Here is a 12758-nt window from a genome sequence, read left to right as displayed (position 1 = left end):
AGTGTTACCAGTGGTTTGCATCTTGAGGTAAACTGTCTTTGTTTACATTCGTGAAGGTGTCTCTAGACTGTAGACTTTGACAATGATACGCCTATCTCCTCTACAGTGTTCTTGACTTGGCTAGATGTTGTGAAGGGGTTTTTCTTCACCAAGGAAAAAATTCTGCGATCATCCACTTTAGTTGTTTTCTGTGGTCTTCCAGGACTTTTGGTGTTACTGGGCTCGCCAGTGCATTCGTTCTTTTTAGGAATGTACTAATTTGTTGATTTGGCCCTCCTAAAGTTTCTGCTCTCTCTCTGATAGGTCTGATCTGTTTTTTCAGCCTAATGATGGCCTCCTTCATTTGCATCAACACCTCTTTGGACCACATATTAAGAGTTCCCATGAACAGCTACCAAATGCAAATTCAACACTTGGAATCAGCTCCAGACCTTTTATCTCCTTAATTTATCATGAAATAAGGAGGAAACAGGAAACACCTGGCCATTAAACTGTTTATCAGTCAGTTGTCCAATTTCTTTTGGGCCTGTGAAAATGGAGGGACTCCCAATTATGAAAATTGTGTCACTGTCCAAATACTTATGGACCTGACTGTATAATACATTTATGTGTATAGTATAGCATATATAATATTGTCTGTCTATATTTGGAAACGATTCTAAGGCACAGTCTCTGGAATACGGGTGTGACGATATATCGGTATGATGACAATATTAAACTCTGAGACTGATATATTGTTACTGCTATGCTATACTGGTTTAGAAAAACACTTCTTGTATTCTTTATAAAACTGGGTATCTTTAGGAGGATGTACTGAAAGCTGTGATAATGTCTTGGATGGTTATTGTACTGAGAATGTATCATAAAGTTTCAGTTCTCTTTGTAAACCTCATTCATCTTCGTTGCCAATATTCCATATTACTGCTCCATTTTCTAAAAAGCTCCAGGTGGATCAGTTATTATGAAGCTGAAATACTCAGTGGAAGTGTTTGGTTTCGCTCCATTAGCGTGATTGATGGTGTGCTGTTTGATGTGAGACCCGACACGAAGGATGCTGGATGGCTTTAGCCTAATTTTCTGAGTTAATAATGTGATTTTTTTCTCCTGTCGAGTCTCAGTGCTGGTACTGTATACTACAAGGACCTGGCTATGAGGTAATGTTGACATTATGATATCTTAGTTATTATCTGTTACAATATCTATAATTATATACAGTGTGTAAGTGATGAACAGCTTATGTAACAGACTTATGCAACCAACTCTGATTTTCACCAAACTTACTATTCTATTGTGAAAAAAAGTATTGTAAAAAATTCTAGGGAGGTTTTTTGGTATATATTGATGTCATTGTACACGCAAATAATACACATAAACATATAATCTGATGATTAGTGAGTAGTTTCAGTCTATACCAGCAACTCTTTTTAATCTTAGTTTAATAAGAATATTTCCTAAACTAATAATATTATTAGTTTAATAATAGTTCCCTTATTTGGAAGAGAAGAACCCTCAGTTATTGAAGAACCCTTGAAGAACCCTTTTTTTAAAGAGTGTACCAAGTTCCCAAGAAGCTAAAAGTTAAACTCCTGACAGGTTTTAGATATTAGGAAGAAAATAATGATTAATAATTTGGAGTTTGTACCACACACACTTACCCACTTAACACACACATTCTTAGAAAAATGGTTCTTCAATGGTTCTTTAAGGGGTTCTCTAAAGGTTCAACAACACTATTTTGTAGGTTTCTACACAGAAAAATTCAAGGGTTCTTAATGGTTCTTATTTTTTTAACATTGTATATTTAATTATTAATATTTAATGGTTCTAACTCTTAATTCTAAGTTCTAACTCTTAATTCTAAGTTCTAAGTTTAGAAAACCTAAATGTAATGATATTTTTATGGTATATTATGATTTGGAGGTTTGGAATCGGTCTGGTTTTGTCCCTGTATCACACACCTGTTGAAGCAATGACTCAGTGTGATCGCACACACACCTGTGCGTGTGTGTGTGTGTGCTAGAGGTCAGTCTGAGCAGGATCTCAGACTCTTTTGTTGTTCAGGATGAAAAGCTCCACGCAGCTGGACGACTTCTGAACCCACACACACACACACACACACACACACACACACATTCATTTCTCTTGTCTCTTTTGATCATTTTCCCCCCAATTTAGGATGAGTGGTGTTTTTAGGAGATTGAAACGGATCAGAGAGTTGGGACAGAAGGAGAAAAAGAAGCATTTCAAACTGACAGTAAGACACTGACAAACACAAAACACTGTAACACAAAGACACTGAAACACTAAAACACTGACTCACTGAAATACTGAAACACTAAAACACTGACTCACTGAAATACTGAAACACTAAAACACTGACTCACTGAAATACTGAAACACTGAAATGGTGAAATGCTGACAACTAAAATGATGAAACACTGAAACACTGACACATTGAATTACTGACATGCTGAAACAGTGAAACATTGACACACTGAAATGGTGAAACACTGACAAACTGAAACAGACTGAACCAATGACTCACTGAAACACTGACACACTGAAATGGTGAAACACTGACACACTGAAACTGAAACAAAACTGAAACACTGACACACTGAATCACTGACACGGTGAAACAGTGAAAATGTAACACTGACACACTGAAATGGTGAAACACTGACAACTAAAAGATGAAACACTGAAACAGTGAAACTGAAATACTAACACAGTGACATACTGAAAAGCTGAAATGGTGAAACATTGAAAGACTGAAACACTGATACACTAAAATATGCTGAAAAACTGACAACCAATACAATGAAACACTGACACTCTGAAACACAGAAACACAGAAATGTAATGAGTGACAGTGTATGTGTATAATAACACAGCTATACTCTCTCTCTCTCTCTCTCAATCTCTCTCTCTCTCTCTCTGTGTGTGTGTCCCAAAAGTCTCCATACAGAGGGGAAAATAACACCTTTTAGCAAAAAAGTAACTATACTTACAAAGCATTCTCTACATGATTGACATTTCTTTGAAAACACATGGAGTCGTCTCTTCTGCTCCCAGTTTAGTGACAGTGTGGTGTGTGTGATGTGCTCACCTTGTTTCCTATTAAAGTCCATCAAAACCTTGCGACAATTTCGCGATCCAGCCATGATTTCAATACCTTCTTCTTTTGTTAAAGGCATTCTTAAAGGTTAACTAAAAAAAATATAAACTAAGTATGAAAAATTTTGGAAGACATTTTGCTAAAAAGTGTTAATGTCTCCTATATAAGAAAATACCAGAGGCACTAATTAAGAAAATGTCTTCATGTCCTGAGGTCAATTTCCTGTTTAAATCTGGTCAAAGTTACTCCAGCTTGAGGTGAGTGCGGTTTTCTTATTTTTGACCTAAAAAGTTAAAATGCTAAAAATAATTTTTTAAAAATGCATCACAGCGTGTCCTGGTATACACATTTACACGTAGAACTTGGTGAAAAATTATGATGATATGATGTAAGCACAATACCACAGCCGGTGTGTTTCTAATAAAGTGCTTACTAAAGGAATGATTTCTTTATTATTTCTACAATGTAATAAGGTTCTGTATTCTGTCTTGGTATTCTGGTATCTTTCATAAACAAAAGGAAATAAATGTTTATGCAGATTCTTTGATTTTGACAAACTAAAATCTAAGAAAGAGTTTTCTTTCAACCTACATCCACAACATGATGCTACCACCACCATGCTTCACAGCAGGGCCAGGTGACACGATGCTACCACCACCATGCTTCACAGCAGGGCCAGGTGACACGATGCTACCACCACCATGCTTCACAGCAGGGCCAGGTGACATGATGCTACCGCCACCATGCTTCACAGCAGAGCCAGGCGACACGATGCTACCGCCACCATGCTTCACAGCAGGGCCAGGTGACATGATGCTACCGCCACCATGCTTCACAGCAGAGCCAGGCGACACGATGCTACCGCCACCATGCTTCACAGGATGGTATTGTCAGGGTGTTTGGTTTCTACCAAATGTAGTGCTTTGTGCCCAAGCAATACAAGTTCAATGTTTATCAATTATTTGCCTAATGTTAGTTCATAATGTGTTGCGTTCTGTGTAGCATATTAATTGTAATAGTGCTGAATATTTCAAAGCCAGTGTTTTGTAGGAAAAATTGCACCACTTAATTTTTTGAAATTTTATTAAACCTATACAATGTCCCTATATGTTTGAGCTTAAATGTGTTTTTCTTTTTATACAATTTTTAAATGAATTCTGGAGGACGTTGTATGTATAGACTGCCAGTGAATTAATATAATGAATATAAATTTTGGTAACTTTCAAGCAGTGTGTTTATTTTAAAGTTTTTCTAATTAGAACGTGGATATAATAGGGATAGCTGAACCGAGAAATGTTTTTAGCTTTATTATATAAGAAATGATTCAGCACTAATTGAAATAATCAGAGATGTTGATCTGACTCATTAGACTCTTGGAGACATGCCATATATTTATATTACAGCAGATACTCAGATTCTTGATCTATAATAAATACACAGATTTAGCACTTCGGTGGGAAACATAATAAAAAAATATTTATTTATTTGATTTATTTTATTTTATTATTTTATCATATTTATTTGATTTATTTTGTTATTCATGCTGACTGACCTCTCATGTGTCCTGTTGTAAAAAAATTTTTTTTTTCAGTTTTCCGACTTTGTCAATATTACTATAAAATCCAGACATTAAATATGGACGAGTCGCCTTAGGCTGGCTTTTTCACGCTTTTTGTGGGAAGTGGCTGCAAGCAATAAAAACAAACATGAAGGACAGAAAGCCACCAGTGAAAAAAATGAGTCTTGTTAGTGAGGAGATTTATGACATGTTGAATTGAAATTATTATTCCAAGGTTGCAATGTAACTAAAATTTGCAATGTGTGTGTTTTTGGGACGTTCCCCTCTACATGATGTGACATCTCATTTAAATAACGCGCACCACAGGCGATTGCTTTAAGGCTACACAGGAAGCCCTAAAAGTTCATTAAAATGCGGCAATGAAATGTGTCTATGTTACTCCTCACTCTTGGTGAAATTTAATGTTTTAGCAAATCAAATGATCAAATATCTCACTGCAATATCGTACTGTGAGGTTTTGCATAGAAAACAAGCATCTCAACATTTACTGGACAGTGCACTCTTCGTTTGTCCCGTCTGGACACTCGGCTTCTCCTTCTGACAAAAACTTTGAGAAACTTTCTGTTCGCTTGAAAACTTTTGTGATCTCTCACAAAGATATTTGTGTTCTCTCACAAAGAGATTTACTTTTGCGAGAGAACGCAAAAAATTGCAAGAGAAAGCAAATTTTCTCGAGGGAACACAAAAGATTTATGAGTGAACGCAAAAGCATTGAAATAAAAATTTCCCTCCCATCTCCCATATTTTTTCCATCACCATCTTCATAATATTTACTAAGATAAAATAACAAGATATACTAGTGTGTAAAGTTGTTTTGGATTATGCTCCTCAACTAACCGCTACTGCAAGCTCCAAGCGATTCCGACTTTGATTTATATGTTGATTATGTTGTTTGAGCTGTCAGTATGTTCATTACCATTTCAGTGACTGGTAGCTGGTCACGAGGTTCTGCCCCTTTAAAGATCTATCAATCGCTAGAAGGAGAAGCCGAGTGTCTGGATGGGAAGCAAACGAAGAGTGCACTGTCCAATAAATCAAAAGTTTTGCGAGAGAACGCAAAGTTTCTCTGGGGAGCTCAAAAGTTTTGCAAGCGAACACAAAAGCATTGAAATAGAAATTTTCCTCTCGTCTCATAATTTTTTTCCATCACGATGTCATAGGGGCTCCGTAAAATATTGTAAATAAGCTGTAAGTATAAAGTTCTGGTGGATTATTTACATTCATTTCTGAAATTAGTTGTTTATAGAACTAGCTAGCTAGCTGTCAAGTCCTTCTTCAGCTAGCAGCTTAGCTGCTTTTTGAGACAAAATGGCTGACTGCTAATGTTGACCTGATTTTATAAAAGACTTTTGATGCTCATGTTTATGAGGAGAGACTGGAAATTAAACAAGCGCAAACTTTAATTCAAAATTTAGCTGTCTTGGTATATTCAGTACACTCTGTATAAAACATAACAGACAGCTGTATTTCCCTTATTTTAAAAACCAACAGCCATCACTGATTTACAGTCACGTCTCACAAATAGCTTAAATTCTCTTGATTTTTTTTTTTTTGCCTCCAAAACTACAGCGAAGACAAACAACCTCCTCATCGCCAGAGTTACACTCATCTTTGTTTCATCTGCACTGCTGAGAATAATAAATCTAATCTGGAGAGCAAGCTAGGCTATTTAGTTAGCTAGCTGACCCTAGCTAGGATTGCTAAAAGTCTTGCATGAATATATCATTTTATAATCATTTGGTGCGATTATGATGGTTTTTGGCTGCTGATCATTGCACACCAAAGCCAATGATCTCTTCTCATTGCTTTCCACTGATGGACAGGATAGAGGGGTGCCAAAACTTTGTGCAGCCCAACAGATAGAATACTGTCAATATTTGTACAATTACTGATAAAATCCTAATAAAAGTGTCATCGAGTTTAAATATGGAGGATAGAATCCAAATGTGATGAAGCCATAAATAAGTGTAATTTGTTTAATGACATTTTAAAAATGTTACTTAAACTGTAATGTAACACAAACAAAATAAATAAATTACACACACACACACACACACACACACACAGGTTTGTGTCTGTATTTTAAAAATGTCCTCAATGATAAATAATATCACGGCATTGAAATAAATCTATACACGAAAACAATCAACAACAAAAAAAGATTGAAAATCAGAAATAAAACCTGCGAAATTACTGACGACGTGAATTCAGAGGTTTGTTACGTTCTGACGTTGATCAATCAGCTTTATAAACACTCCAGGAAACAGCGTATGTTCCTCGTGTGATTGTTCTTCACAGAACTCCTTTGTGTTGTAGGGTTTTACACAGAGCTTTCCAAGCTTAAGGAAAGAGCGCTAGATGAAAGCTTTTTTTCCTAAAAGTTTTTGAGATCAGAGAACAGAGCGAGCAGAAACCCGAGTAAACGCTGACACACGGAGACTTCACTGCGAGGTGGAGAGACCTGAAGAACCAGGAGGAAAGCCACACAGACGCACGGAGAACACACACAGCTCAGGATCAAACCCAGAATCAGCTACACCTTCTTCTGCTTCTTCTTCTTATGATTATTATTATTATATTCTTGAAAAATGGACCTCTTGAAGGTTCTGTGTAGAACCCTACAACAAAGGGTTATCAGATCGTGTTCTAAGTGGAACAGCAGGTTGTGAATGTAAGTGTGGTTCTAAGAAGGTTACAGCTGTTAGAACCTGCAGTGTTGTTTTGTTCAGGAGTACAGTGTTGATTTAACAGCGCTAATGCAACATGTGGTAATTAAAGTGTTAATTCAACACTCAGGATCGAAATACTTCCTAAGTAATAAAGTTAACAGACGTGATCGTTGATTATTGATTACTGATCAGATCTCATGTCCGACGTTGTTGGTTATTGTTTTTGTTTTTTTTCATTCTTCCTCTCCATAATGATCGATTATCGATCGCCGTCACTCGTTAATGATCTGTCCCGGGATCCCGCCGCACTCCATCATGGCGGTGGAGGTGAAGGGTGTGATGGTGTCCAGCGAGATCTCTGCGTCACACTCGCACCGGCCCACGCTGGGCAGCAGCATGTGGGTGTGATCACGAAACACTCCGCCCACTCCGACACAGGAAGAGGAGGAGCTCAGAGAGGAAGTCTTACGAGCCCGCAGTGCATGCTCTTCCTCTTTGGGTGGAATTGGAGGCGGAGCTTCTTTCTGCAGCGTGGTGTCGTGGTGATAAGACACGAGCTCGTTGCTGAAGTTCACGGCCTCGACGGTTGTGCTGGGAAACAGTTTGTGGCATCCCAGGATGGAGGAGAAAGCTTTGCGGAAGTCAGCGTTAAAGGCGTAGATGACGGGGTTGAGCGAGGAATTGGCCCAGCCGAACCACACGAAGACGGCGAAGGTGGTGTCGCTGACGCACTGGCAGAACGGCACCACGCAGTTGAGCACGAAGAACGGCAGCCAGCAGCACACAAACACGCCCATGATGACGGACAGCGTCTTCAGGACCTTCGTTTCTTTTTTGAAAGCCGTTTTCAGCGAGTTTGAATTCTCTCCGCTGCAGTCGTGTCCCGCCGCTCTTTCCAGCGAGGAAATCCGTCTAATCTGCGTCTGCGCGATGCGGAAAATCCGCGTATACGTAGCGATCATGATCACCACTGGGATGTAGAAGCTAATCAGTGAGGATGAGATAGCATACGTGCGGTTCAGGTTAGCTTTACAGTTGTCGTTGCTAACGTTTCCGTTGGAGTTAAACTCTCCGAGGATGTTGGCGTCTTCGTCCTCGTCTGCCTCGTGCCAGTTGAGCTGCACAGGGATGAAGGAGATGAGCACGGACAGCGTCCAGGCCACGCCGATCATCACAAAGGCCACGCGCTGCGTCATCTTGCGCTCGTAACGGAACGGGCTCGCGATGGCCCAGTATCGATCCACGCTGATGATGCACAAGTTCAAGATGGACGCCGTCGAGCACATGATGTCGAACGCCACCCAGACGGCGCAGAACACGCGCCCGAAGAGCCACGCCCCTGCCACTGCTGACATCGCCTCCCACGGCATCACGAGCACGGCCACGAACAGGTCCGACACGGCCAGCGAGATCACGAAGAAGTTGGTGACTTTGGAGCGCAGGTGCCGGAACTTCACCACGGCGGCGCACACCAGCGTGTTCCCCAGCAGCGTCCACACGATCAGCAGAAAGAGAACGAACCCGAGCAGGACCCTCGCGCTCCGCCCACGCTCCGCCCCGTCTTCATCGTCATCCTCTTCCGCCCGCACCACCACCGTGTCGTTCGTCAAGTTTCTCATTTGTGCAAATTAAACAAAACAAAAACGACACTTCTCCAGTCCTCTGTTTTCAGGCTTGATAACTTACACTCTCTCCATTCTGAGTTTAATCAGCGCAAATGCTTTATTCTAACAATTAAACGCTTTATTCTGAATTTCCATTTATCACAGGACACAATCCTCTTCCTCGATCCTTAAGAGTCGTGCCTAAGGGCCCATCAGTGGAGTCCTGGACTCAAACTCACAACCTTCTCTGATACAGGAGCAGCTTCTCCATCTGAAGTAAAAAAATAAAATCCTGATGTGTGGTCAGATTTAAAGAGATGAATCATCCATCAGCATTTTGCCCAAAACTAAAATAGTCCATGCACTTTTATTTAATCTGCTTTTTTAATTAAAAAAAGATTCTTTAGTAATGTTTCCCAAACCAGTTGTTCTGTTTTTCAGTATTTTGTGAAGATCCAGATGTTTCACTTCTTAAACTTCCCTCCTTTATTATGGCTGTGATTCTTTAGCGCATAATCAGAAGAAGAACATAACCAGCACCAGCACCACCTTGGTCCATGTCTATCTGTCTTTTTTATCCTGTAGGAAACTCAATGTCTCGCGCTTTTTTTTCCTTATTTCCCTGTTTTTCTTGCCTTTCTTCGTGCCTCGCGCGCTGTTTTACCGACTCCGCATATCTCACACCTTTCACAGGATTTCTGATTCGGTGGCTTACAAAAGTTCCTCGTTTGCAGGAAACAACAATAATAATAAAAAAAAAATATATATATATATCTAACCATAAACCTCCACTTTCTCCAGGTTGTCCTGTGTGTGTGAGATTTCCGCTCCGTCCTCCGGCTGCGCGCGCGCTTTCTGATTTTTAATTTATTTCCCTTTTTGTTAAAATAAAAAACACATAAAACGTGTAGATTTCAGATCCTGAAGGTTTCTGAAGATTCCTGCATTCACGCAGAGGGAAAAAAACCATTCAACACCGCCACACTTCTCCTCTTTTCACTAAACAAGCGCACTTCGCCGTTCTCTCCATCTCTCGTGCACTTTTTTATTGATATTTTATTTATATTTATCCCTTTTTTTTATCCGCACGCGCGCTCACGTTCCTGTAACAACCCGGTGCTTTTCTGAGAATTCTGCTTTCTGTCCATCTTTCCCTCCTTTTCCCTGCTGCCTCAATGTTTCATTCCTGCTAAGAGCTGAAGAAACGAGCTAAAGTCATCATCAGGCTCTGATTGGACTGTGTGTGTCCTCAGAAGACTCAGACTAACAAACACACACACATACACACTCACTCTCTCTCTCTCTCTCACACACACACACACACACACACACAGACACACACACACACACACACACACACACACCCTGAGGCTACATCTACAAAAGAATGGTGAATAAAATTAAATCTAATAAACTGTGCAGTTCAGTGTTTGTTCTGTAATCAACACTTGTGGAACTGTTTTATCTGAAACTCCGATATTAAGAGCGATTCTACAAACACCGCTCTGTCTCAGATGTTGTTCTGTGCACTTACGAGTATTCAGAGTCGAGTTAAGCACGCTTTAGTACTGAAATTACACACATCAGTATTCAGAACTCTAACTCTAGACGTAACTACAGAAGTCTGATAGATCTGAAACATGGATAGATCTGAAAACTTCATTTTCGTTTTAAAACGCTCTCCATCTACACTGGCGTTTTCAAGCGTTTTCCAAAAATTGCTGCACACCGAAAAGTCTGAACACGTGTACATCCCTATACTGCGTGTGCGTTAAGATGTAAGGAGCTTCGGTCTGCGTCATTTCCGTCAGGCGTTTATTTACTTTCCGTGTCTTTGAATCGATGCGGCGACGTCGAGGAAAAGTACCAAGTTTTTTTAAACCGACAGACGAAGAAGTGGAGCTGCTGCTGCAGACTATAAAGTTATTTGTTTTGAGATGAATGAGTCAGAGCGCATCGAGTTAACACAAACACTGACTTTATTTTATTAATTCAAAAATCTACATAGTGAATTAAAAGTGTGATAAAATCTCCTGCGTCCTGCACACACATTACGTTTTCATTCCTCGATTTAGAGTCTCGTGGCTTCATTAAATTGTGCTCGAGTAACTGTCAGAGCTCCATATAAATAAATAAATAAATAAAATGTAAAATATCAGGATGTGCTGGATCAAGTGCTATTCTACGTGCTGCTGAATAATGAGTGTGGAAGCCATTTTGTTCAGTTAAACCAGTGATTAATGTGAGAATTAAAGCTAGCTCTATTCATGCAGTAATATATCGGTGATATAAGAGACTCCTGTTAGATTTATTTCATCACTCGCCGTCTCATCTTCTCTTTCATATATCACCATATTAGTCTTTTTTATTTGTCATATTTAAATTGCTTTTATTTTACAACATATTATAATTGGCAGCAAATAAAAACCTAATAGGTGATAAGGTGATAACTTCACTAGCAAGCTAGCTAGCGTTTGTGATGATGTCATATGATCAATTAACTTAAGCTCCACCCTCACTGACTCAGGGACTCGGGATGTTGTTGTTGTTCAGGTGATTTATTCAGCTGTTAAAGTGCGCATTGGCTCAGTTCTGTGCTCCTAATCCACTGAGAGAAATCTCACTCGGCTCGGACAGAAAGCGGGATTATTCTTAGCGGCTGCATTAATAATAATGAATGTAATTTCCTCTAACGTCTGTGAGATAATGAATGAAACACACTAATGAAGAAGCACACACTCGCCTCCATCACCGAGGGACAAGAAAAATGGCATTATTTACATTATTATAGCAGTAAAGTTTCTGTCTATCTGTCTCTCTTCATGTCTCTCTCTCTCTCTCTCTCTCTCTCTATATATATATATATATATATATATATATATATATATATATATATATATATATATATATATGTATATATAAACACACAGTCAGATCCATAAGTATTTACGGTGACACAATTTTCATAGTACACCACCACAATGGATCTGAAATGAAGCAATCAAGATGTGATTGAAGTTTAGACTTTAATTTAGACCACTAGCTTAATTTAGACTAAGCTTTAATTCAAGGGCTTTAACAGAAATATTGCATTAACTGTTTAGAAATTACAGCCATGTTTTTACAGATTCCCTCCATTTTCACAGGCTCAAAAGTAACTGGACAAACTAACAATCATAAATAATAGAATTATTTTTAATACTTGGATGCAAATCCTTTGCAGCCAATGACTGACTGACGTCTCGAACCCATGGACATCACCAAATGCTGAGTTTCCTCCCTTGAGATGCTTTTCCAGACCTTTACTGCAGCTGCCTTCAGTTGCTGCCTGTTTGTGGGTCTTTCTGCCTTCAGTCTTGTCTTCAGTAAGTGAAAAGCAGCTCAATTGGGTTGAGGTCACCGTGAGGTTGTATCACTGTCCAAATACTTATGGACCTGACTGTACACACACACACACACACACACACAGACATACATATATACTGTATATATCTATATCTATCTACCTATCTCTCTTCCTATATACAGTATATATACAGTTAGGTCCAGAAGTATTTGGACAATGACAGTTTTTGTGATTTTGCCTTTTTGTGATAGGACGCCGCTTCACAGTGCAGGTGGATAATGACCCTAAACATACTGCGAAAGCAACTCAAGACTTTTTGAAGGCAAAGAAATGGAATATTCTTCAATGGCCAAGTCAGTCGCCTGATCTCAACCCAGTAGAGCTGCTTTTCACTTACTGAAGACAAGACTGAAGGCATAAAGACCCACAAACAAGCAGCAAC

At 39.3% G+C, this 12758-nt stretch overlaps 1 protein-coding gene across 1 annotated transcript; it reads right to left on the bottom strand.

The window, feature by feature from the left end:
* Positions 1-6793: 6793 nt before the first annotated feature.
* LOC113547737 (D(1) dopamine receptor) lies at positions 6794-10245 on the bottom strand. The gene has a single exon (XM_026948202.3). The coding sequence runs from the start codon at positions 8983-8985 to the stop codon at positions 7639-7641; it is 1347 nt and encodes a 448-aa protein (XP_026804003.3). The 5' UTR covers positions 8986-10245; the 3' UTR covers positions 6794-7638.
* Between the last annotated feature and the right edge of the window lie 2513 nt (positions 10246-12758).

Source organism: Pangasianodon hypophthalmus, chromosome 10 (assembly GCF_027358585.1).
Source record: "Pangasianodon hypophthalmus isolate fPanHyp1 chromosome 10, fPanHyp1.pri, whole genome shotgun sequence".
NCBI lineage: Eukaryota > Metazoa > Chordata > Actinopteri > Siluriformes > Pangasiidae > Pangasianodon > Pangasianodon hypophthalmus.
Note: the sequence above shows the minus strand (reverse complement) of the source record. Positions and strands in the feature narration are given on the sequence as shown.

Bases quoted from the DNA above. Each gene is read 5' to 3' on its own strand.
- LOC113547737 (XM_026948202.3), bottom strand. From the start codon at position 8,985: ATGAGAAACTTGACGAACGACACGGTGGTGGTGCGGGCGGAAGAGGAT.